The sequence below is a fragment of the Kwoniella dendrophila genome, chromosome 1, assembly GCF_036810415.1.
Source record: "Kwoniella dendrophila CBS 6074 chromosome 1, complete sequence".
Lineage (NCBI taxonomy): Eukaryota > Fungi > Basidiomycota > Tremellomycetes > Tremellales > Cryptococcaceae > Kwoniella > Kwoniella dendrophila.
Window position 1 is genome coordinate 2742399 of NC_089476.1, and position 25769 is coordinate 2768167.

The 25769-nt window shown below is 39.9% G+C and overlaps 6 protein-coding genes across 6 annotated transcripts; 4 read left to right on the forward strand and 2 right to left on the reverse strand.

Annotated features, from left to right (window-relative positions):
• Positions 1-376: 376 nt before the first annotated feature.
• L201_000980 (uncharacterized protein) lies at positions 377-3347 on the reverse strand (the record flags this gene model as incomplete). Its single annotated transcript, XM_066216775.1, has 2 exons — positions 377-2077; positions 2130-3347. The coding sequence occupies 2 exons, from the start codon at positions 3345-3347 to the stop codon at positions 377-379; spliced, it is 2919 nt and encodes a 972-aa protein (XP_066072872.1).
• A 1343-nt stretch (positions 3348-4690) lies between these two features.
• L201_000981 (uncharacterized protein) lies at positions 4691-6844 on the forward strand (the record flags this gene model as incomplete). Its single annotated transcript, XM_066216776.1, has 8 exons — positions 4691-4756; positions 4824-4888; positions 4961-5226; positions 5347-6046; positions 6102-6146; positions 6207-6545; positions 6617-6650; positions 6719-6844. The coding sequence occupies 8 exons, from the start codon at positions 4691-4693 to the stop codon at positions 6842-6844; spliced, it is 1641 nt and encodes a 546-aa protein (XP_066072873.1).
• Positions 6845-9943: 3099 nt separating this feature from the next.
• Positions 9944-15268, forward strand: L201_000982 (uncharacterized protein; the record flags this gene model as incomplete). Its single annotated transcript, XM_066216777.1, has 6 exons — positions 9944-11382; positions 11439-13795; positions 13855-13980; positions 14044-14207; positions 14268-14487; positions 14535-15268. 6 exons carry the CDS (start codon positions 9944-9946, stop codon positions 15266-15268), a joined length of 5040 nt encoding a protein of 1679 aa, XP_066072874.1.
• Positions 15269-15887: 619 nt separating this feature from the next.
• L201_000983 (uncharacterized protein) lies at positions 15888-17119 on the forward strand (the record flags this gene model as incomplete). The annotated part of the gene is made up of 4 exons (XM_066216778.1): positions 15888-15967; positions 16686-16769; positions 16952-16966; positions 17047-17119. 4 exons carry the CDS (start codon positions 15888-15890, stop codon positions 17117-17119), a joined length of 252 nt encoding a protein of 83 aa, XP_066072875.1.
• Positions 17120-17634: 515 nt separating this feature from the next.
• On the reverse strand, positions 17635-24104 carry L201_000984 (uncharacterized protein; the record flags this gene model as incomplete). The annotated part of the gene is made up of 18 exons (XM_066216779.1): positions 17635-18177; positions 18234-18461; positions 18544-18551; positions 18610-18704; positions 18764-18949; positions 19011-19375; positions 19428-19457; positions 19513-19653; positions 19712-19819; positions 19878-20363; positions 20423-20526; positions 20581-21529; positions 21590-21661; positions 21722-22033; positions 22090-22157; positions 22225-22914; positions 23019-23190; positions 23502-24104. The coding sequence occupies 18 exons, from the start codon at positions 24102-24104 to the stop codon at positions 17635-17637; spliced, it is 5160 nt and encodes a 1719-aa protein (XP_066072876.1).
• An 870-nt stretch (positions 24105-24974) lies between these two features.
• Positions 24975-25726, forward strand: L201_000985 (uncharacterized protein; the record flags this gene model as incomplete). The annotated part of the gene is made up of 2 exons (XM_066216780.1): positions 24975-25317; positions 25392-25726. The coding sequence occupies 2 exons, from the start codon at positions 24975-24977 to the stop codon at positions 25724-25726; spliced, it is 678 nt and encodes a 225-aa protein (XP_066072877.1).
• Between the last annotated feature and the right edge of the window lie 43 nt (positions 25727-25769).

The following is a 25769-nucleotide window of genomic DNA, read 5'->3' on the forward strand; positions in this document are numbered from 1 at the left end:
ATTGTCTACACCAAATTAACTTTTTTTGTTGTAAAAAGTGGAGGTTAGTTTGTTTTATATATGCATTAAGGTTTGTTATTGCTTGAAACTAAATTCACTGATTCACGCCCTAAAGGTTCATTTACCATAAGATTTAGCTGTTTGTGTGACTAGTAAAATGGATATAATATACATGGCAAGAGACAATTGCATATAATCAATACATATAGATCTACAATTTAATTAATTATGATTTCTAACAATGCTAACAGAATATCACTTTATGAACTACGTTTTCCTCAGCGTCCAAACATCTAGGATCCAAAGCTTGCGCAATTGTGCATGGTATCCAGCACGCACCTGTATAGTCTAAAACCTTCCTTCTGATCTAGATTGACTATTCTTCTTTCTTATCCTCATGAGCTTCCTTTTGTCCTTCTATAACGCCTTTATCGATGTCCAAACCCAGACCACTCGGAGCTTCACCTTCTCCAGCTAGATCATTTGGTAAGTCAGGTAAACCACCAGGTGGAATGTGTGGTGAAGGCGTTGCATCTCTTATATTTATTTTAGGTGGTGATACTGATGGCGAATCATAATTTTCAATTATTGTTGATGTATTTGGACTCGCCCAAGGATTGTTTTCAGCTAAAGCAGGTAATGATGGCATTGACATTGATAAGTGTTTACTTGATCTCGAAGGGAATGAGTCATCATTCTCACTACTTGAACTATCTACACTATTTGATCTGTTTGCATTTGACGGGATTGCCAGCCCCAAAGATGTTGATGATGTAGGCTCATTGACCAGAGGTATCTTGACGTTTTCTTCGTCTTCATCATCTTCTGATATTTGATCAGCTCCAAGTGCGACGTGATGAATGGATTTTCTCAAAGCAGCATAATGTTTATCTAAATCTCTAGGTACAAAGTCTTCTTCTTCGTCTTCATTTTGTCCATGTCCAGTATCGACTTTCTTCTTATTGACCACTTCATCTTTCTTTTTCATATCCTCGTCTGCAGCTGTTGATGGTTCATCAACTTTACCACCTAAAACTTTGATAGTTTCTCTTAATGCCTCTCTTTCCTCTTTAACTTCTTTGAATGATTCTTCTAATTCTGCTCGTTTTCGTCTTTCATCAGAAACCATCTTGTTGGCTTCTTCGAACAAGGCTTGAGATAAGTTTTCCAATTCAGCTTCCATTTCTACTTTTCCTTTCTTCAGTTCGGCAAGTTCTTTGGACATTCCATCCATCTTTGCAACAGCCGCCGAGTAAGCTTGTCTTAATGTAGATAATTCAGCATTGGTGACTACCGTTGAATTAGCTGAATTTGTCGACACAGCTCTCTGTCCAGGGACATTCATCACACTTTTTGATCTGGATAAAGAAGGTTGATCGTTGTATGATTTACTGAGAGAAGCTTGTTGAGCGTTGGCGCGCTGAGGAGCGCCTGAGATTGGAACAGAGTATGGCGCTGCTGGTGAAGTAGGTATCCAACTTCCTATGGAATCAGTGCTTCTGCGTGGAGCACTCCCATCAGGATTAGGTGTACCAGGTCTCGAGGGATGTTGTATAGCGTCAATGACACTGGAAGCTGAGGGTACATGAACATGACTAAGAGCACCTGAAACCTTCTTCTTCCCACCGTTCCAGAATCCCCATGAATTACTATTTGCTGAAGTGCTGAGACTACTATTGGGCGAAGGTGCAACTAGTCCACCAGCATTTGCCAGCTCATTAGCGGTGATATGGAGTGAAGTTGGTCGTTGACGTTCTTCCATGGATGCTCGTCCTGGTATACGTACAGCAGAAGCTGGCGAAGCAGTAGTATTGGCTGTTGTAGTTGCTCGAACATGATCACCAGACGCACGAGGAGCCTGAGCTGCCAGTTGAGGTGTACCAGGTGTCGTAGTTGGGCCGGATACATTCCGAGGACTTGTTCCTTTGCTGGCAGCTGGAGTGACTGACGATGCACGTTTCAGTTGTGCTTCCAGCATTTCAGAATTGGCTTCAGCCATGGCCAGATTTGATCGAGCGATTTTGAGGGATGTAAGAAGGGTGGAATGGGAGACTAAAAGAGCTGATTGAGTTTTGGACTGCAGATAGAGTTAGCTATGACTGTAGAAGTTGGACATCAATCTCGCTCACCAGGTCGTTGACCCTTTCCAGCACTTCTTGCAAAACCTTTTTAACCTCATCTGGATCGGAAGACGTACTCATTGCTGGAGTTTCTTGTGTTTTCTCTTTGGAGTTATCTGAAATTTCTGGTTTCGGCGATGTTAAATCCACAGTGTTCTCTTGAGCCTTCTCCTCTTGTTTGACAGGTTCTTGGGTTGTCTCTTTCTCACCCCCCTCTACCTTCTTCGACTTTCCCTTGTTCGATGGGGTTTCGTCCTCACTATCTGAGGCTGGTCCGGTCAGCTGCGTGTATCCAGAAGCAACATTATCGTCATCACTTTCCTCCTCTTCTTCAGGTTTACTTGCTTTGCCGAAAAAGTTAAATCCTGATGAAGATGAAGAGGGACGGACGGATGGTGGAGGTTTGGTGAGCTTTGAGGCTGCAGGAGGTGGCGGGGGGAGTAAGGGGAATGCTTTCTTCTCGTTAGCAGATTTAGGTATAGGCGCAACAATTGAAGTTGAAGCTGTTGCTTGCGCAGTCGTTGGAGTCGCTGATATGGAAGGAAGGGCGATACCTGACAACGTTGACCATCTTTTTAGATCTTCTTCCGTAATCATTTTTTCGGCTGCATCGTGATTTGCTACATCACCCTCTTTGACCGTTTCAGCGAAACTTTCTGCTGTTGCACTTGGTAAGGCAGGTTCGATGACTTTATTTTCTGGAGTTTTCACTGGTAATGGATCTAATAGGGATTGTGACCTTGTCGGATTCAATGGTGGTGTACTTGCTGAAGGTACTCTTGAAAGTGAATGTGTAGGTGTCATTCTGGGTGAAGGACTTGATGTAGCTCTCATTGAAGAAGCTCTTCTTAGATTACTTGGTCTATTTGAATTGCTACCGTGATCATGTTTATGTGATGTCAATTGTGAAGCGAATAAACTTGGTGGTAAAGGTTTATTACAAAATGGACACATAACAGGTTCATCACCCATACCAGGAACTTCAATTTCTTTCTTCTCTAAATTTGGTGAGGTTATTACCTTTTTTGGTGGTTCTTCATCTAAAAAATCATTTGACATTTGACTAATTTTTCTACCTATATTTTTCAATCTAGGTGGTATAGCAACATTTGGAAATTCAAATGGATTTTGGTTTTCTTTTGTAGATGTTTCAGCAATAGGTGAGTTTTGATTTGAATATGAATAATATGCCATTGTTGGCACTCCGCCGCCTCCAGCGTGCATCATCTTGGTTGGTTGTTTATGATGTTAGGTGCTGTATGATGAATAAATCAAGAGATGAGATGGATTATTTGCTCAGATTGGTAAAGAACGTATATATATAGCTTAGGCTGAATGATGATGGGATTCGGGCGTAGTCGCTTTGATCGGTTTAAGACGCGTATCGAGCTTTATGTATACTGTCTGCTTCTGCAGTCTTTCCATACCATTCACCATAAAGTAAGCCGATAGTCGAGGCCTGATATCTTGGATATCCACTGTCAGATTCAATGATGGTTAGTAGATAATTGAGGCTGATTGACGATTATGTGATGATGTGTGATGATGAATTGTGTTTTGGATGAAATCGTTTGGTGTTATTATCTGTTGCCTAGAACTAGTAGTAAGTTAGTAGTCTGGCAGTATCAAAATAACTATGACGTTACACTAATCTTAACATTTTTCCTTTTCTTTCCGTTCCCCCCGTTCCCCCACTTGAACCACCATATTAAATATTCACTCGACACATGTACGTGCATGCCTATTTTACCCACGTGTCAAAGCGTCAAAATCGAAACAAGGATCTTGAAGGCCTTCTGAGCTTAGATTATCGATTACGATTTTTTTGTATTCACACATTTGATTTCTACCTTTTGTTTCTACATGTGGCGTGTTTCTGATATCTGCTGCAAGCTAAGAATTCTAACAAACTTACATATGCATGGCATTTCGCTTACATGTCGAGCTATCTCCCCATAGCCCCCGAATTTATTTCCCGCCGTCAAAGTTATCATGATGCATCTGGCATTTCCGAGCGTTACAAGTGGGTTTTACTAACGGTAATTAGGATTGTAATACGATAAGAGATCAGGAAAGCATTTCTGCATTACGAATGGAATAGGATTTTACCCTAATTGGGATCCAATAGTTGTCATCACTAGCTGCCGTAGAACTCCCGTTGTACGAGTAGCTTCCTGTGCTCATATCAAGGGGTCAAAGTCTATTTTCAGGCATCTCAGGCATAACCGAATAAAATATATTATCAATCCTACGAGAGCTAGGTAGTAACTAAATTGTCGTAATATTCGATTCTGTACATAAGGAATTTTTTTTCTTCTACTTCTCCCAAATTGTGCTTTTATCTGTAGTTAGCTGGATACGAGACCACCATCAGCACGTACCCTTCTCGAAAATTTGGTGCATTTCATATTATTTCTCTCCTTTGTATGTATAGTGGCCTCGGGGGATTCGAATCGGTCTTACAAATCAACGAAAATCAGCTCAGCACCACTTGGCTCAATTGACTTTTTCGTCACTCCACCCGTCTCAATAATTTCAGTGTATAGTAGACATCACTCTGTACAGTCAAAATGGGGTTATCAAGATCAACAAGAATCATCACTTTGTTAGTGATCGATTCAGTCTTCTTTCTCATCGTGAGTAGTCATGCATATCTCATTCGCAGGACGATGGTAACTGAAAATATGAATTCACACTATTTAGGAATTAATTGCAGGTTATGCAGTTGGATCTTTAGCTCTAGTAGCTGATTCTTTCCATATGTTAAAGTGAGCTTGCAAATCCGTCCTTCTCCACCCGGGATATAGCAAAGCTGACTTGTGGTTTTCATTGCGTTTCAGTGATGTTTTATCATTAGTAGTAGCTTTATATACAATTAAACTTGCCACTTCACCTTCATCTTCGGCAAATTCATACGGATGGCAAAGAGCTGAAATTTTAGGTGCTCTGATTAATGGTGTTTTCCTAGTTGCTCTATGTGTTTCAATCTTCTTAGAAGCTGTGGGAAGAATTGTTGCTCCTCCTGAGATCTCTTCACCAAAACTTATTGTTATTGTTGGTTCTTTGGGTTTGTTGAGTAATATCGTCGGATTATTCTTATTCCACGGTAAGTAAGGGACTGGTATTTACATTGTCAAACACAGCTTCAAAATACATACAATCTCATTATAACACTTACTCCCATAATCTATAAATTTGCTGATTGTTACATACATATGCCATTTAGAACACGGCCACTCTCATGGTCACTCTCACGGTGCTATTGCTTTACCAGATGATGATGATGAATCAGGTGAAGAAGATAGAGAAGATTCAGTCAATGATCTATATCAACATCCAGCTGAAACCAGAGCACAAATTATTGAAACTGCACAAGAATTTGGATATGGACAATCACATCAACATTCAGGTTCATTAGAAAGTGGAATTCCAAATATTAAATCACCACCAAATCATCATCATAGAGGATTATCAAATAGTAGAAGATCAGGTGGAGGTAGTAGACATGGAAGTATAAGTAGACCAACTGAAATTAGAAAAGGTTCTGCATCAAGAATTCCTCCTTCAGCAGGTCAAAACGATACCCTCCCACCAGTAGGAAATAATAATAAAAACGGTTCATCATCACCTCAATCATCAACCAATACCGCTGTAACTGAAAGTGCTCCCGCTGCTTTAGGTAAATCGAAACTTGTCTTGAATCACTCTGATAGTCATGATCATGATCATGATCATGACCATGAACACGAACATGATCATGGAAATGGTAAAAACAAAAAAGCCTTAGCTAAAAATGCGAGTGATGCTGAAAATGGTCATTCCCACGATCACGATGACCTCGGGCATGATCATGGACATGGTGGTCATGGTCATTCTCACGGTTCAATGAATATGCGAGGTGTATTTTTACATGTTCTTGGTGATGCGTAAGTGCGATTCGTACCACTCAACTACAATCTTATGCTGATCATGAACGTATAGTCTCGGTAACGTCGGTGTCATTGCTGCGGGTCTCGTCATTTGGTTGTAAGTGATCTTGACTTGAGTCCAGACAGATGATTAATTAAATCTCTTCTTTTTCATCAGCTTCAAGGGAAAATGGACACTATACTTCGATCCAGGTGTCTCACTCCTTATCACCTGTATCATCTTCTCATCAGCTTTACCACTTTGTAAATCAGCTTCATATATCTTATTACAAGGTGTACCGTCACACGTTTCATTAGACGCAGTTAGAAAATCGATTGTAGATGTTGAAGGTGTAGATTCAGTTCACGAATTACATATTTGGCAATTATCTGAATCAACTGTAGTCGCTTCAGTCCATGTTATGATTGTCTCAGGCCAAGATTATATGGTTGTTGCAAATGGTATTAGAGCAAGAATGCATCAACATGGTATTCATTCAGTCACTATTCAACCTGAGTGAGTCAATTTTATCAATAAATTTCTTTAACCGGTAATTACTAAACGCTGATGTATGCCATTACTCGTAGGTTCTATCCTGATGAAGAAGCTCTTTCCGCCAATGTGAGTAGAAGCGACTAGTCCAGAAACAATTTCCAAGCATCTTGCTGATATTGCTCTCTCAATAATAGGGTGAAGCTTGTTTGATAAGATGTCCACCCGATCAATGTCAAGGTGATACCTGTTGTCCACCAATCTCAGTCAAATCGGTAGACGAAGATGAGCATGACCACGATCATGAAGGTCACTCTCATTAAACCTTTTCAAACTTATCTCGCAAACAAGTTGACGTATTCGGCAAATCAGAGTCGAAAGTGGAGGGAAAGATAATAAGAGAATGATCGAAATCAATCAGACGAACATCTATGATGGACAGATCAATTGAATAAAGAGGAGAGAAGTACAGTCTTTCATCACGTAGAACATATAAAGGTAAATTAGTATTATAGTTATATTTTTAGGTATACCCAAAACTAAGTATTTTTAGAATAATGAATAATGGATATACCCCGGATACCTTGATAGGCTTTTTGATTAAACGAAATCGAGATTTGCGATTCATACTACTTCATTTTGATTTGCTTTTATGCTTGATGTTCAGCTTTCCATGATATCTCATCGTCGCTAAAGTGATAAATCGTGTATTGCGTATCGCTCATCACGCGAAGCCAATTGTCAGAAACTGCGAATGACGGTCATAGTTACGCATGTCCTCCGAGAATGCGTATCTCTTTTCGATTGTCCTTTCAGCAGCTAATCATAAGTAAATTGCGTGGACAAAGATCTGCATTCCAGAGAAAAGAATATTCATTGATGCTCAGTATGTTGGGGTACAAATGCCACGAAGGGTTGATAAAAAATGACATAAACGATGATTTTGGCTTTACGTTTATTTAAGCTTAAGGTACTCAAAACTTTGATGATAAGTTACAGAGTTCATCTTTTCGTGAATTTGTTTAAATATCATGAACTCGTGTACAGGATCTTGGCAAGCTCAAGGTCTGTTGCATAGCAGACACTCCAAATATACTCAAAATGTGCATGACTCGGCAAGGTATCGAAAAAACCTAATGAAAAAATCCAACTACTACAACAACGTAAATCACCTGGTTTCATCTTCTCGGCAAAAACAATTCAAAACCGATCTTTAACGTAGTTTGTATTTCTCCATCATGTGAGAGAAAGAGATGATCGACATAATGTAATATCACAATATACCTCATTGGAATGACAACACTTCGACCATCGTCAAGATGCTGGTGGATTGAATATTGTGAACCATAAAACGATAAAACTGTTTTGCAGATATCGCGAGATGGATAATGTAAATAAATACCTTTCGAGGATTATATAATCCGTCAATATCTGAATAGGAGTAAATATAAGAAGACAGAACGTCATATGAAAACGGGCTGAACTGGATCGACGGAGCTTAAGGTACTGTACTTATCAATTCAATCTCAATATATCGGTCAAAAAGGAATACAGATACAAACATCAACAGTAGTACAACATCGCGGTAACTGTTACAAACATCCTCCTCCCGCTATCATCTGGATCGGACGGAATGGCTTGTGAATACTCCATGTCATAGAATAGTTATTCTTGGTCAAGAAAGGTCACTGTACATCATCAGACTTTTCACTTTCACCATATTTACTTACGGCCGGTCTTTCACTTATGAAGCGAACAAGCGTATCGAAAGAATCGAAAACTTGGTCAAAGCGTTAGTAACGATTCCCTTTTTTGACCAAGTTCTTCAACGCTTTGACACTTTCTAACTCTTTTCCCTTCTACAGTAACTTAGAAATCATATAGACGGACGCCATTATCGTCATACTTGGACGTGCGTAGTAGCCATATAAAGGTTTGAAGGGGATTTTACAGATAAAATCAAAGCGTTTCAAGGAGAATTGCTGTGATTGAAGAAGACGGTGAGTCACGCGCCTGACCTTTTCTTTCTGTTTTCTCTTCTTTCACCTTATCTTCTTGCTATACATGTGGACTAGAAAAGAAAGAATGGTGATAGTCTCCCTCAAACCGAGAAGTGATCACGGATTTGCTCGGATATGCGGAATGATTGATAGACCCGAATTACCAAGAAAGAAAGAAAGAATACTTTCCCTTTCCCTGTTTATGGTATTCGATGAGAAAGTTTGATTTAGTTTGATGATGACGACAAAAGCCATACCATATATTCTCGTTTATCTTCATTTTGGATGTTTACTGACCACTCGTTTTTCGATAATGATAGGTTATTTCGAAATAAGGTCTCATCTGTAACATATTGTATACGTATACGAGGGTCTTTAGATGTTGTAAGATAGATATCTTGAGAATCTGTTGTTATTGTGAATATATGACAGTGAAGTCGTAGGAACTTAGGTGAGTAGGAATTGAAGTCTTGATGGTACCTTATCACACATCAGGAAAACAAACTAAAATAGCTAATTGGAACCCTCCTCCCTCCCTCGATCCTTGTCAGTTTCGCATTGATCTTGAAGAAGAACAAGTACTATAATCGTCCATTCCCATACTTTATTCCTATACATTGGCCATCTTCAAGAAAGAGAGACTTGTATTCCTTCATCATACCTATCAGAAATATTCTATAATCAAGCGGTTGCTCGATAGTCAAGAATAATGATTTATCAGAAATATCATCTAATTGTATAATTCATCAGCACCTGTAGCAATAATCCAGCTTGTATATATAGTGAGTGCTTTACCTACCCTACATGGTGGCAAGCTGGGATTACAAAGGGGCTCAATGTTGAATTGAAGATGCTTCGAGTTCGAGAAGCTGGAGGGATGTGACTGTTATATTTTCCTATCAAATCCTTGAATATACGCTATTCTTCCAACCCTGGTTAGGTGATAAATGACTTGATTCACCATCCTTTGGGTGGCCGAAGCTTTCATTCATATGAGCCGAATGATGGACTACCGTTATCCGGCTTGACGACGAAAAAGGGACATAAAATTCCTCAATGTCTCGGCTTTAGCAGTGATGGTTAGATATCATCAGTATCAGACGTTATGCTGACAGGATGTAATTGATTGACTTGCAGATAGCCATCAATTACGAAAATCCTTATTGTTCTACACTTGTTTCATCTACCATCAAGCACTTGAATCAATTTTTGTTTGAAGATTTTGTACCATATTAAACTGATCGCCTGTACGGAAGCAGCTCAAGATGTAAGTAACTAATTTGACAAGTCGGGTTTGTTTTATCCAAAGGTATTTCAATTTAGTATACAGAATCTGACTAATTATGGGGTCAGTGTAACCTTTTTACCCTGTAGTGTAACTCTATTCTACGATATTTTTCATAATCTTAATTATTCAAATCAATGATTGCTACAGTACAAGCTCAATCTCCACCTCATCTTCTGCATCCTTACCCTACATCATCACATCCTACAACTATCATGTCGTCCCATCAGCAGCCCCATGCTTCGTCTTCTAGGGTGGCATCACCACCCGTAGTGACAGGTGGAAGAGGGATTAAAGGTTTCTTTTCCAGAACGAAAACAATGTCACCTGAACCAGCTGAAATACCCACGTCGAGATCAAGGTTACGATCTTTCATGGGCGACAGTACTAGAATCGGAACACCCTCTAAACAACCTTCGACAGCCCAACAAAGATCTGTAATAACGAATGAAAATAGTAAGAATGGGACGGGTCGAGGAGCAACAGGGGAAAGAACCCTATCGTCTCATGTCACGACAAGTAGACAACGTATAGATCAGGGGACAAGGAGAGGAGGGGTTGCTAGACCATTAACACCGACCGAGAGGACGCAAAGACAAATCAGGTTCAATCCAACAGCTCTACCAGCGATGCAGAAAGGAGACGACGGGAAATGGCAACCACCTTCACTCTCAAGAGGTTCAATGTCGACTTCAGCTCTAGCAACTTTAGCACAGGAAGAAGAGGATAACAAAGCGGCTAGAAAAACAGATGACAATGGAGCGAAAAGAGGTCACAAACATACATTGTCCAATTTGTTCCAATCATCCACTCGTCAACGCTCGACATCACCTATAGCATCGATAAGAAGACAGCCTACGGATGATTCGAATACTATCAAAATATCGTCTCATACCAGAGTTACTGTAGCTGGTGCAACGCATCCCATCTCGCCTCCCACTTCTCCATCCCCTCCTGCATCTTCCCGGTCCCCACCTAGCAATACTGCAGTCAAAGCATCTCCACTAAGGAAGTCAGTGGCGCCCAAAAAACCTATTCATACTATCCCGTTACCTCCTACACCTGTTAGTCCTCCTCCTCTACAACAGTCAAGATCAGATCCAGTCACCTCCACCACCTCAACAAGGGTTACAAGTCCCGTTAGTACTACTCGAAGAACTTCGTCAGGGTCGATGCCGCCGCCTCCAGCCCCGACCCATAGTCGACAAGAATCGTCCTCTTCCGTACTTTCCCGTGAACATTACTTGTTACGGCTATCGACCACTTTTGTTGTGAAATCACTTACACCGATTATCAAAGGTTCAGCTTTTGTGCAGAATGACAAAAACGTTGAGATGCGACGGATAGCAGATGATAGGTTGACGGCTTTGGCTCGGATGGAAAAGGCTTGGGGAGCAGATTGGGTCAGAGCAGCTAATACCTTAGCAAGTAGTACAAACTCTACGACCCTCTCTGATAGTCCAGCCATTGGAACGACAGAAGCCAAGGTCAGATTGGTTTACGTCGGTGATAGAGCAAAAGAACGAGAAAGGAAAGCTTGGGTAGAAGCGATGAAAGATGGTATACTACTATGTTTGTAAGTAATCTCACTTAGCGCTAGTATCGGTTGCGCTAATACGGCGACGTAAAAAGCCTATTAAATCACCTTTTTCCTGCTCAACCTTCTCATATACCCCGACTCAATGTCACAGAAGATGGTATACTTCGAGCAACCAATCTTACTCGCTTTATCACAGCCTGTCAAACCGTTGGATTACCTTCTGCAGAAACTTTCGGATTGGCAGATCTGCAAGAAGGTTCGGAAAGTAGTATTGGTCGAGTAGCGCAAACGATTATTGCTCTCGCAAGATTAGCGGGACCTGCTACAGCAGCTGTCTCCCGCACCAAATCACCGACAAACTCGCGGCCTGGTTCTAGAGCAAATAGTCGACCACCTTCGAGAAATGCTACAAGCACCATCTCCCCACCTCGAAGTCCACCTGCAGGATCAAGAAGGACTTTAGTAGAGATCTCCCCTTCTAAACGAGTTTCATCAGACAGAGCCTCCTTATCACCAAAACCCTCTTCAAATGCGGTAAACATGGATCGTCAAGGTTCGAAAGATAGTCAAAATGAGTTACACTCGAAGCTACAAATCGCTACGGAACATAAAACTACATTGGATTATCATGATTCCACAGAATATAAAACGCCAACTACTTCCACGTTCGCTCTTCCACCAACATCATCGGATTTTCCAGGTCTCAAGCGTACGCCTTTATCCAGGGCTTCTACACAACCAAATATATCGCCACTTAGACCCAAATCGCCAACGTCTTCTCCCTCCTCAAGAGGCATTGCGCCATCCAACAGAACTGGTAATATACAAATTCGACCATCGCTTCGGCCTAGGAATACTACCGGTTCTCGGGTCTCGGTATCTTTTGCTGAAAATGAGTCTACTTCCCCTCGCCACGAGCATACTGCTCAAGTGACCTCACACTCACGAGAAAGAACGCCAAGTTTGATTAGTGCTGGTTCAAGAGTAACATCATCAGCATATAGTCGTTCAAGCGCTGCTTACGCTGTAGCTACTGTTCTGGGTGGAGATCACTCCACTGCTATCGATTTAAGTGAAGATACAGAGGATGATTTAGGTATTCACCAAATTCGCGAGCGGAGAGTAAGCGAGAAAAGGCTTCAAGACGCGCGACAAAAGATTATAGGTACTTTACTTAGTAGTGAAGATTTACTCGCCGATCTCAGGAATGCTGTACATGAAAGTCCAGAATCACTAGGAAGAGTCAATGAAGAAGCGAGAAATGTGGCTATACACAACTCCTTAGCTGCTCTCGAAGGACACAAAAACAGCATCATTCCCGTTAGAAAAGATACTAGTCCTGTACGACGACCTCTCCCTCGGAGAGGAATGAGTATAGAGATCGGTCGACCTGATGTCAATAGCGTAGTAGAAGAAGAAGAAATCAGCTCTAATGGTACTGCTCCTTCAAATGACGGATCTCGACCTTCAGCCTTGCGAAGACTTAGCTCAAATGGTAAAGTATACATACCCAAAAGGTCCGCTTCACCTGCTTCCAATCTTGCTAGTCCAATTGGTGCTGCTTTCCCCTCTACTACCGCCCCAAACACATCATTTATGGTTCGGACTACTTCGCTAAACTCGTACCAAACACCAACCCTTGATTATCCGCGCCAAACGGACAAAGCTGAACGAAGACAATCAGATGGTTATCCACGACCAAAACTCTCACATGGACGAGACATATCAGTTGGAACCGAAGATTCCTCTAGACCGCTTCAACTTCGTATAAATAGTATGGTCAATCTACCCGTGTCGGGAATGGAAAGATCGTCTTCATTGTATAGAGATGATTCAAGCCAAAGTGCGATAAGAAATAGTCAATCTTTACAGGTTTTAGAATTTCGTGAACCTGGTTGTCCAGTAGTAAAGTATCAACTCGGGAATTGTATAGGTCGTGGCCAATTTGGTTCAGTATATCGATCACTCAACTTGAGTACTGGTCAAATGGTAGCTATCAAACGAATTAGATTACATGGAATGAGAGAAGATGAAGTTACTGATGTTATGAAAGAAGTAGAATTGTTGAAAAGATTATCACATCCTAGTATAGTAAAATATGAAGGAATGTCCAGAGATGAAGAATATCTGAATATTGTATTAGAGTTTGTAGAAAATGGATCTTTAGGTCAAACATTAAAATCCTTTGGAAATTTTAATGAAAGATTAGTTTCTTCATATGTAGCTAAGATTTTGGAAGGTTTAGATTATTTACATTCCCAAGGCGTAGTTCATTGTGATTTAAAAGCAGCAAATATATTATCAACTAAAAATGGGAATGTCAAATTATCAGATTTCGGTGTTTCTTTAAACATGAAAGCTGTAGAAAATATCAAAGAAGTTGCTAGAACTGCTGGAAAAGAAGGGGCTAAAAAAAGAGTTTCTGAAGTTGCTGGAACGCCAAATTGGAGTAAGCTTATCAATTCGTAACCTCATTTTGTAAACGCCTTGAACTGATAATGATTTTAGTGGCTCCCGAGGTTATTTCCTTAGCTGGAGCCTCTTTCGCCTCAGATATTTGGTCTCTTGGATGTACAGTCATCGAACTATTGACTGGTAAACCACCTTATTCAGATATTACTAATAGCATGACAGGTGAGTCAGCTGATCAATGGATGCTCTGCTAAGGCAATTCAAGCTGATACTCAATATCTTCAGTACTTTTCCGGATTGTCGAAGACGATATGCCCCCTCTTCCTGATGAAATGTCGGAATCATTGAGAGATTTTCTCAAATTATGCTTTATCAAAGATCCAAATGCTAGACCTCCAGCTGTCATGCTATTCGAGCATCCCTGGGTGAAAGGGCTAAACCCTGAGCTAGTAAGTAATGATGTAGTTCTATTCTGCTATAAGCTACTGACAATTCCGCTGGGTCCCCAGGCTCTCCGCCCCCAAGACAGTGTACCTTTCCTTCGAAGAGTCAGCATGGATCTTAGAAGAGTGGACAGTCAGCGCATTTTCGAAAATGGTAATCTAAGTCCTCCGCTTGATGGTAGGTTTGAAGGTAGAAAACATAGACACAGTATGGCTAGTTCTCATGGAAGAGATGGAAGTGGGTCCGATAAGAGTCATACGCTCATCAAGACATCTTTTGGCAAAGGTAAGCTCAACTCCTACTTCGTAGTCTCGATGCTGACTATTTTGTAGCTATCCCATGTCGGGTATGTCTTGAAGTTGTCAAGAAGAGTGGGGTTTTATGCCAAGATTGTGGTTTGATTGCGCATACAACATGTGCATCTAAAGCATCGCCAAGATGTGATATACATGAGCAATTAGCTCTTTTCACGAGACAACAGGAAATCCTACAATCACTATCTCCACCTAGGATGGCAAGTCCGCAACCAAGTTTCGAAGGTCCACTTGCAGCATTACCTGGTAAATTGTTTAATGGAATTATAAGATCAAAATCAAGAGGTGGATTAGCAGCATCAAGTCAAAGTCATTCTCAAATTGATTTACTTTCAACTTCGAATAATCAGAATCAACTAGAAGCAAGATATATGAATAGTAAACAAAATCTATATGAAAATATCAGTAGACCAAGTTTAGATCCACAATTACAACTAAGACAACCTCAATCGAGATCAACAAGTTTCAATTTACAGAATAGATCTTCGTTATATAGCAATTTATCTGAATATGATCATGATCAGAATGAAGCGAAAAGAAGAAGTGGTTTACATTTCGATTTAGCCAATCATGATAGTACAACGTCGGGTTTTAAATATAGTTTAGATAATAATAGTCAAATTCCAGTCGAGTTGACTGCTGACAATTTAGCTTTGGCTGGAACAATCAATAACAATAGCCCAATAAAAGGGTATAATCATCATCATCATGTAAAAGGAAAAGAAAGTAAGAGCGATTGTTGTGTACAATGATCAAATACAAGTCACTGAGCGGAAATGATAGGGCATGGACATTGATATCTGGTTTTATTAGATCTATTTTTGCTTAATTGTATTACCATGTTTCTTTAGGTTGTATTCTTTACTTGGGCGATATTGCCCAATATTTTCATTGGTATCTCTCAAGTATTTATACGTCAACAAATCTACTCTTAGAGCTTGTTTTACCTTGCCATTACATACACGCATATGACATCTATTCATCACATTTACAATACACTCTCTATGCATATATATACATACACGATATTCACGATATTTTGCAGCGTAATGTGTGCTTTAATTGCCACACTCGCAATATTTCCGTATGGTGACAGCGCGTAGCACGTGTATTTGATTCCGTCTCATCGTCAAGGAGGATATTGAACTGCAGCCTGTAAGGTTCGTCGTTTTGCACAATGTTCAGATGTTGAATTGGAATGGAAAACGACATCATGTATATGTAATATACCGGAAATTGACTACAAAAGACTTGTTAAAACCTTGTCCCATATATCATTTAGCTATAGCTATAGACCTGAGGCTATACAAATTCCACTTTCTCACCTACTATATACACCCCTAAAATCTTATCCAGTCAATTTCCTTCAATATGACCTCATCAACAACCGCTTCTCAAGCCGAATTAGAATCTGCTAGAATTCCTTTAGGTTGGAGAGATCAATGTTCAGCGTAAGTCTAAAGGAAGGAAGCTTAAAACTATTCTTGTCCTCAAAATGTCGTATGAAGTAAAACAAAAGTAAATATCGAGGTCCGAAAAAGTGAATTATGGGGATAGTTTGAAGAAAAGTCATTTGACATTATATGTGGGATGAGAAGATATGTGAGAGAAGGCTAGGGAGGGAAGGGTTAAATGTTTTAAAAGCAGACCAGGACAGTTTCAATAATAGATGAAAAGAGCGGAATGGAGTGAGAAGCTTGAGAATCTAGCAGAAGATAGTTATCGTCGAGGTTATGGAAGAGAGAATGGAATCGTGGTTGCAATAGACCAAACAGTCAATATCAAGGAAGAAGTCAGAGCAACAGTGCTGGTAATTGAGGATACAACACACTTCCGTAAATGGACCTTGAAATAAATTCAATCGTCGGAATAAACCCGATAAAAATTGAATCTGTGTAAGAAGATGATGTGATTCGTGAACTTGCATCGAAAAGCTAGTTACGGAGTGGATCTCCCATGTCATAGTCAGATATAGAGAAGAGGAGAACTATAGGGGACAAAGGTATGACGGGTGAGGTGTAATTGCCCCACGTATATCAATGAATATAGGACGGATGGAGTAATGGAAGAAGAGACATCGATATCGGAATGTTTATTGATTTTTAACCAGATTAATGACCTGTTAAGCTAATTTTATTGAATAATCTTTCATTTGGGTTAATCCCATAGTCTTTTAATCCCATTGAACGTATGTAGACACAAAGAACTTTATATGCCATGGAAATGTGAAGATGAAAGACACGGTTATGAAAAGTGAGTTGTCAATCTCGCTTCCGATTTGAATCGCCTTTCTTTCTGGTTGGGTTCGTCATGATTCATCTTACCATCGCTCTCTCTCTGAGGAATGAACAGTGTCTCTAATCAATACTAGAAGAAACTGATCAGCTGACCATGAACAATCTCTTCTTGTTCCGCTATTCCTTCTCGGTTTTTAGATGTCAATATGATGAGTAAGTATTGTTTAACCATAGGCCAATAATCACTGGTATCAGTGAACTTTCGCTAATTGGTTCATTTTATGAAATAACAGCTATATGAGACGTATGAAACAGCTCTCACGACAAAAGAAAGCTGCTGCCGAAGCCGCTGCAGAAGAGGAATAGTTAGATACATTAGACATTTCTTCTGTTGATTTCTTTTTCGTATTATATTTTAAATTTAGTTTTATCTAATTTACCACCTCAAAATTGGGTCATGTATACTTTTTCGCACATATATCGTGGACTATTCATCGGTAGCAAGCAGCAATAAATGGGGGGCAAAAGTCAACAAGTAGAAATTCGCAACATTTCAATTGTTTTAACTGCAACTGCAAGTCGGACGATGTAATTTAAATCCAATTCATATACAGAAAGATGTGTACTGTACAACAACTAGCGATCGTCTGTTCCCTTAACCCCTTGTGAGACAATGGCAATATCTACTATTTTGCTACAGAATAAAGAATTTAGAATACAGATATAATAACAAAATAAAAAAAAGGCTATGTCTAGACGGATACCTCCAGATATTATCAAAGTCTTCATTGAGGTTGGTGTTAATTTAAGACCTCGATATCTCAAATCATTATATATTATTCTAGCAATCTATCCCTTTATTATATATTTTATGACCTATATTATCTGGTGGGTATATCATTATTAACTGAATCTTTTGCACCAGCAGTTCCTACTACAGGAGCATGATCAACCACTTGTCCTCCTTCTTCTCCTTCTTCTTTATCTCCTTTCTTCTTAAATGGATTTGATAACGGTAAAGGAATAGCTTTACCTAAACCACTCAATAAATCATTCTTCTTTAATTTACTGCTAATTGATTTACCACTTTCAGAATGTTGTTCTGATACTTCACTGGCAGTTCTACCATGATTAACTAAAGAACCATTTCTTGACCTACTACTACTACCTTTGTCATCGTTACCTGAACCAGATACTACTGACCATCCGTCATCACTTGCAAGAACGTTTTCTCCATCATTATCATTTTCACCTGATGAAGATGACAAATCTTGTCCTGATGGTGTACCAGATTTAGATACTGATTTAGATCTTGATCTAGATCGGAAAGGTACGATCGTATCGGTATGCAATAAAGAAGTAACTTTGTCTAAAGCCTTATCCTCAGTGCCAGGCGGAGGTTTGATGATTGATTTGGCATATTCCTGTAATGAGCTAAATGTCAGTGTTTGCTGGTCGATTGAATCAGCAGTAAACTTACTAGATCACGATAGATCGCCTCTATAGCTTTCGCAACACCATTCTCTTTTCTTATCATCTCGCCCACAATCTTAGCTTTCGCAATTTGCTTCTCATCTGTAGTAGCCTTGATGAGAGCTTCTGCCAAACTCTCGGAAGTCAGTTTTCGTATGGCAGAACCAACATTGAGTGATTCGGCCCTTTCTGCCCAGAACGATTGATCACCGAAGAAAGGTTTGATGATGGTAGGCTATGAGAAGAAACATATCAATCAGTCTGTCAATCGCTATTGCTGCTTTGTTTCGGGACAGAAGATATGCAGTCTAACTTACAATACCGGCTACGAAGGTGTCAGAGAGTCAGCAAAAGCAGATATCAGGTATGTTCCATTGACTTACCTCTGAAACTTGCTCCACTAGTTCCTGCACCACCATGATGACAAGCAGCGTCAATCCTTGGGAAAAGCCAAGAATGATCGATAGAGTCGATCGAGCTGTATTCAAGCAGAAGATGAGCTCGCCCAATATCAGTTCTCGCAGCAACAGCACTTACAATATTTCAGGTGGATATTTGACTCCATCGGCGCCTTCTGAATCCCCTTTATCTTCTCCTTTTGATTTAGAACCTCTATCTGACCAACCCTTGGATAAGATTGCGCATACACCACTATCTTGTACAGCTTCCACTACGCATCTGGTCATCTCTTCCGGATCGGAGACAACGATTGAGCCAAATCCGCTATATTGGATTCATTGCGTTAGCGGGCAGTCCAGATTCAAGTGAGTATCGTTTGACTTACATGTAAACAACTTTTTTACCATTCTTATGAGCGTTCTCAATGAATTCTACCAGACCTTCAGGAGGTGTCCATTTCTTCTCGTTTGCAGCACTTTCATCGGCATTTTCCAAGAACCAATAACCAGTAACATGGATCCATTCTGTCCAGTCCAATGGTGGAGGAACGATGGAATTGGAGAAGTTGTATAAGAATGGGATTTTATGTTGTTCTAATCTTTCAAAAGTGGTAGAATCGATATCTAGGACCTTTTTTCGCCATCTGTTTACTTGACCTGAGATAGCCCGCCAGAACACTTGATCAAACATAGTATAAGTCATATAGTTATAACTTCCTCCTCGTTTGTGTTCAGGTACAGCAAAAGCGTGCTATATCGCGAGTCAGCTTTTGTATACATTCAAAGCAGGGAATACGACCTACTGGATAAGCTCTAGTTCTGGTCCAAGGCATCTACGTTGAAAACTATGTTAGCTGTATCACATCGAGATTTGCGAAAAAAACTCACCGTGAAAGCTCTGAAGTATGGGATTCTGAGGGCTTCAGCGATATGTACACCTCCCATAGCACTTGGTGACTCTATAAGCAAATCAGATCCTTGACATGCTTCCCATGATGAGGTGAGTAATTCATCGAGCCAACCTCGGAACTGAACAAATGGATCAGCTTAGGTCTTTTCTCTTTTGCTTGCTTGTATTATCACTTACTTTCTGTAGACCCTCTTTCAAGAAGGAAACGGTGAACATTCCATTATCGACACACATTTGCATCAACTCTGCCGGATCACCTCCCACACTCGCAAATTCAATACCATGCTAAACCAGAGCGCCGTTAGCTACTAGCATATTGGGGTATATTTTGAGCTATACTTACACCTTCTACCCAATCTTTGTATTCACCATGACTAGCTATTCTAGTAGTGTGACCTTCTGCTTGTAAACCTTTACATAAGGCAATGTAAGGCTGTACATCACCTCTACTACCAATAGTCAAACAAGTGATTCTCATTGGTTCAGGTTTAAATTCTAGGAAAGTTGAAGTTGTCGATCCGAATAAAGGTGAAGGTGATACAGGTGGAACATTACTAGTTGTTCTTTCTTCCACGGGTACTGATTCATCTAAATCTTCCATAATTCTAGTTTGTAAATCAGCTTGATCGGGTTCACCTTTTTCTCCTGAAACTCTGACAGCTTCCATTCTTTCTTCTAGTAGAGTGACACAGGCTTTACGTCTCTTGGAAGAGCTGAACTCCAAGAAAAGTTCTTCGTGACCTTTGATTACAACGATCAAACCAGAATGTCCGAATCTGAAAGCTTTTTGAGCTTTCAATCCGTAAAGATCTTTGATCGGGATAATCATCTATAAAAGCAGGACGTCAGCAAATTTACGAGGATGAACGAGAAGTCTCCTAAACTCACTTTGGTTTTGTATAGTAGCTGTGAGGATCTAAAGCAGAAATAATTGGTAGATATGAAGAAACGACCAGATACAGGTAACACCCGGAATAGGTAGCCAGGGAAGTCTGATTTCCGATTAATTAGTATCATCGTGCCAGTCCTGATAAAAGGTCACTCACGATCGATCAACTCTTCTTTCTCACTCAAAGCAAAAACGCTTCTAAATTTCTCAGCAGTTTCGTCGTCTTCCTTTTGACCCGTTTCCGAAGCTTCCATCATAGAGTAATCAGATCTACTATTGTTCATCTGACTTCCACTTGAAGCATCTGAAGCGAAAGAAGCTCTTCCTGCCCCTCCTCTCGCTGAGAAAGCACTGGGTTTTCTTGTTAATTCGTCATCACTACTGTAATCTTCTCCTGGGACGGCCGGTTCAACGACCTCGGTGACTGAGTTCTGTTTTCTTCTGTTAGAGCGAGTAGTCGACATTCTTGAGACACCAGAAATAGAGGATTGCGATTGATTTCCTGGAGGAGATTTACCCAGAGTTGATGTACTACCTGGGGATGTACCGAACATCTTAGTAGCTGGTTTACGGATCCAAGAAGGTCCCCAACTACTTCGATGATCATCATGATCCATGCCCGCTGGGGGAGGTCCACTTTGTCTAGGTGGATATCCATCATCATACTCATCTATTGGTGGTGAATCTACTTCTCCCTCGAGTATTGGCTCATCAGTAACAGTTTCTAGACTATCATGGGATGCTTTGTGATTTTTGCTTGAGAGGAATGGTATCGATAAACCTGATTTGTGTGAATCACTTTCATTTACTTTATCGTTATTTCGAGATAAAAGTGGTTTCAAAACAGATCCAATCTTTTTCAAGCCAATACCATGTGAACTTGAGCCGTCCGATGTTTGCTCAGATTGTCGGATAGTGTTAACGCTGTCTGCAAGTGGTTCACCTGTCTGATTTAGGGTGACGGCTGAAGATACTCGGGGTAAATCTGATGTGGGACGAGCTTCAAGCAGATATTGGATCTTGCTATATGCTCGTTCATTGTCTTGGAAAGAAGCGAAGAAATAACTCTCTACGGACATTTGATCTTCTGGATCAACGCATTTGACCTTGGAAGCAAAATGGAATCAGCAGTGCCCGTGTAAGGTACATACATAGAGCTGACTCACTTCGATTGTTTCTGCAAATTCAAGCGTTGGACTTCTCTCCACTTCTAAGATTGCTTCTAATGGAATAATCAACTACAAATAGGTTGCTATTAGCTCCTTCAACAATAAACCTGCACCAGGACGACAACTCACCTTAACACATTCGCCTTCATGCTGGATCTTGAACATGACTTTTTGTATAGCTTTGATCCATTCGTCACGACTAGCTTCTGTATCTGCGGTGAATGTGTAATTCTTCTCTGCTGTTCTGACTTTGAACTTGGTTTCATCGATCGCATCACAGCTGTAACAGTATTCCAGGGAAATGTTTCCTTTCGGGAAGTATGGATCTGAGGTAGACTCGTACCAACTGAGTACATCGTTCTTGAGGACTACCCAGAATTTGGTGTTGAGCTTAGTACGCGAAGCTTTCTTGGAGAGAGGTCCAGTCTTGACAACAAGGTTCTTCAAGAAAAGGGTTTACGTTAGCAGGGGAAAATGTAGGATGCGCTTTGACTCACCTCTTTATCGGGCATGTTAGCGAAGAAACAGATATGACGTTTAGTGAGATACATATAGCCTTTTAGCACTACGTAAGATTGATGATCAGCCTCTTGATGTGCTTTGTGAAGGACAAACGGCGTGAGATAACTTACTAACACTCCTCAATAACCAGCATTTCATTTCTTCCAAAACTTCCTCTTTTTCTTCCAACCCAAACACATCCATCAACCTTTCCGCAAGCTTCTCTTTTCTGAGTCTTCGCCTTTCAGCTTCGTTAGGCCTGATATTACGTTCTATTGTCTGTTCCTCTCTATTGTCGGGTTCACGCAATGCCGCATCTGTATTTAGTGCTTGTTGTTCGTGCTCGCTCAGGACTGGTGCAAGATCTAAGGATTGCTTGATTGGTGATTGCGAGGCTGCTCGAATGATCTCATCTCTCTCTTCAGCTTCACCGAGTTCCTCTTCATGACTAATTTGCTTGTTCAACATTTCTCTAGCATCTCCACCTATAGAAGAAACTTCGCTTGAGGGATCACTTAATCTACGAGAGGTATCTACATATCCCTTAGGAAGTGGTACGCTGTCGTCTGGTGTAGTAGACTCTAGACTTTGTCGTCTGGCTTCAGCATCGGCATATTGATAAGCGAGTTCGCCTTCATTCGGTCTTCTTGCTTTACGAGCTATAGTATTGTCTCTGAAAGGGAAATTTAGGGGTGTTACGGGGTGAACGCCATGAAGTGTATGTGGTGGTTCGGTAGATGGCATTGCGTTTGATGATCTATCATCTGCGTATGATTGTTTCATAGGTCTGATAGTGTGAAGTGAGGAACCTAGACGGTTGACTATTGATCGTGTAACGGTTATCAGCATGATGATTGACAGGGTGGCGATGCGGTAAACGTCAAGGTTGACTACGTAGAAAGATCAAGCAGATCAGTACACTTACATTTCGGTCTCTCTGATTTTTCCTGCATGACAGACGCCGCTTGTTGTTGTTGCCTTGATACGTTAGAGGGTAATGATGCGTTTTCGTCTTCGTCATCACTGGAACTTGAGCTATCATCATCCCAAGGCAAAGCATTCAAAGCAGACACGAGTGCTGAGGCACCCATTCGAACCTTTTATTTAGAAGGCCGGATGGAGGAGGAGTGTTTATTTGAGACAGGTACAATGGGCATCGTGATCCATTATGATTGCAGATTCATTATTAAGTTGGCGAAGTTTCAGGCAAACAGGGCAGATATAAATGATGAGAATAGATTATCATGTTGTGATTAGCCGTAGATCATATGAGCAATAGTCTTTCAAGGAGATGGTGGATGATAAGGTTATATGGGACCACAAGCTGTGAAAGCTCAGGCAATAAGGGTAAATGGGCATTGCAGATATCAAGCGCATGTGGAGACGATCGAGATAGCTATGCACTTACAGAACCTATGTCTCTACCTGCACCAAAGCCGGGTCTAGCTGCAGCATCGCCTTTTTGGTTTAGATTTCGGTTATTCGGCGATGATGAAGTTATTGAAGCTGATAAAGAATCATCGCCTTTCATTCTTGACGGCATGGGATTTATCTTATCTTGTATCTCATCTTCTTCTTCTAAAGTTTCTTCTTTTTCTCTATTTCTATCTTCTGGTATTGTGTTGGTACTACTATTATTAGTATTATCATTTGTTGAGAATTGTATAGAAGGAATTTCAAAAGCAGGTGTATAAGGTAATTCATCTAATGGAGTACCTGAAATAATTGGTCTTTCTTCTTTAAACTCCTTTTCTATATTGCCCTGTTCTAAACCTTTTGAGATATCAGGTGGATGATCATTTTCACCATTTTCATCTTTTCCAGGTGCAGGATGTGTAGGAATTACATGCTTTGCAGCTGCATTAATTATTTGATCGGCAATTGGATGTTTAGGTGTAGGTTCTCTTCGATCAGGTGATGTACCTGCTGGTGGGAATGGTGGTGCATATAAGTTTGGATCAGTAGGTTGTCGAGGTGGTGTAGGTTCATCAGTCGGATTTGAAGACGACATCTTGGCTAAAGAGTGAAGCAAAGGTTGGATATCGCAAACAAAAGATTGAGTTGTAAAATTGGAAGCCTGAATAAATGTTTGTGTGTAAATTGATCTACCACTTGTCTAATGATCTATAGGTGAGTGATCTGCTAGATAAGTTACTTTCTATCTCTGACTAGAGCTAACAGCGAGCGGCCATTGTGTGATTTGAGTATTGTAAATTCGTGCTGTTTATTGACAAACCAATTACGATGAGGAGGTAGTAGTAATAAAGTTTAAGATTTGTTGGGATGTTCCAATTGAGTACTAAAGTATGGAGTATGGAATATGGAGTACCTAGTATGTGTTACGTAGGTTATGCTGTTGACATGTTAATAGTTAATATATCAGGAACATGACATAGTGTCAAGGTAAAAGCTAGGTGAACATGACAGCTCGGTGATTCATCCATCATCGTTGGAATCAATAATCAATTAAATATGTAAGTTACATGTTGGATGATCTTCCTTTGAAAAGATGACGTCGTGCTTGAAGTACTAGTGTGCTCTCGTATGCCGGTTCAGATTACGTTCTATCTCGATCTCAGGTTATTTGTAAGCTGGTCATAGTATATTTTACTTATATATATCATCGTATCATCACCGGTTATCGCCGCAATATAATATAATATAATATAATATTAATCGAGACCTGGAAACCTCGACACGTGGTTCGGTTGAACAGGTTCAAAATCGAATATTTTGACCGAAGCTGTAGTAAGTTTGTTTTGTTTTTTGTTCCAGTGTTACAGTGGTTTAGTCAACTTGCTGTAAGGTATAGGTAGAGAGTATCATCAACATCTTATATGCCCTGCTTGATTGGTTTATCGGGATATACCACGAGCGAACAATGGTCAGATACAAGAATCGTTATTTACTAGTAGAGTTTTTAGTACCTTCAACATTTGAATCAACTTTACAAAATACAAATGTAACTGATATTGATATATCTGAAGAAGAAGCTATAAATCTTGATGGGATAAAAGATGAAAGTGATGATGAAGATGAAGAAGATGAGGAAATGCCTATAACACCTATACCTAAAATACCATTTGTAATACCGAATAGTAAACCAATACTTGGATTAGGTGATGAGAATGCTTCACAACAAGTTATATATAAAGCTATAAGGAATGTTATTCAAGATATATTCGGTGATGAAGGTTGGGCAAGAGTAGCAAGTAGTTTCAGAGGTAAGTATATTCTCTTATACTACTTAAGGGTCAATGCAAAAAGCTAAATCGTTTCAATTGAAAACGCTATATAGTAATATATCATTCACCTTTGACTACATTAACATTTATAAGAATTGCAAGACCATATTATAGATTAATTTGGTCTGGTATAACATTTTTAAATCAATTAAATAAACAACAAATTATACCTAGAATTTTAGGTGTTTCAGGTACAATTAAAAAATTACAAAATTTAGGTATAAGTTATCATCGTTTAATTATTGCTCAATTATTGAATTATTCGTTAACATCATCATCCGACCAACAAAAAAGTATTAGTGGTAATGGATTAGGTGATAAAGGTAAATTGAAGAAAGAAAGTGAAAGGGAGATTGAAGAAATAAATAGATTAAATGAAAATCAATAATAATAGTAATAATAAAAGCGATTTTTTCGTATAATAGTGGAAT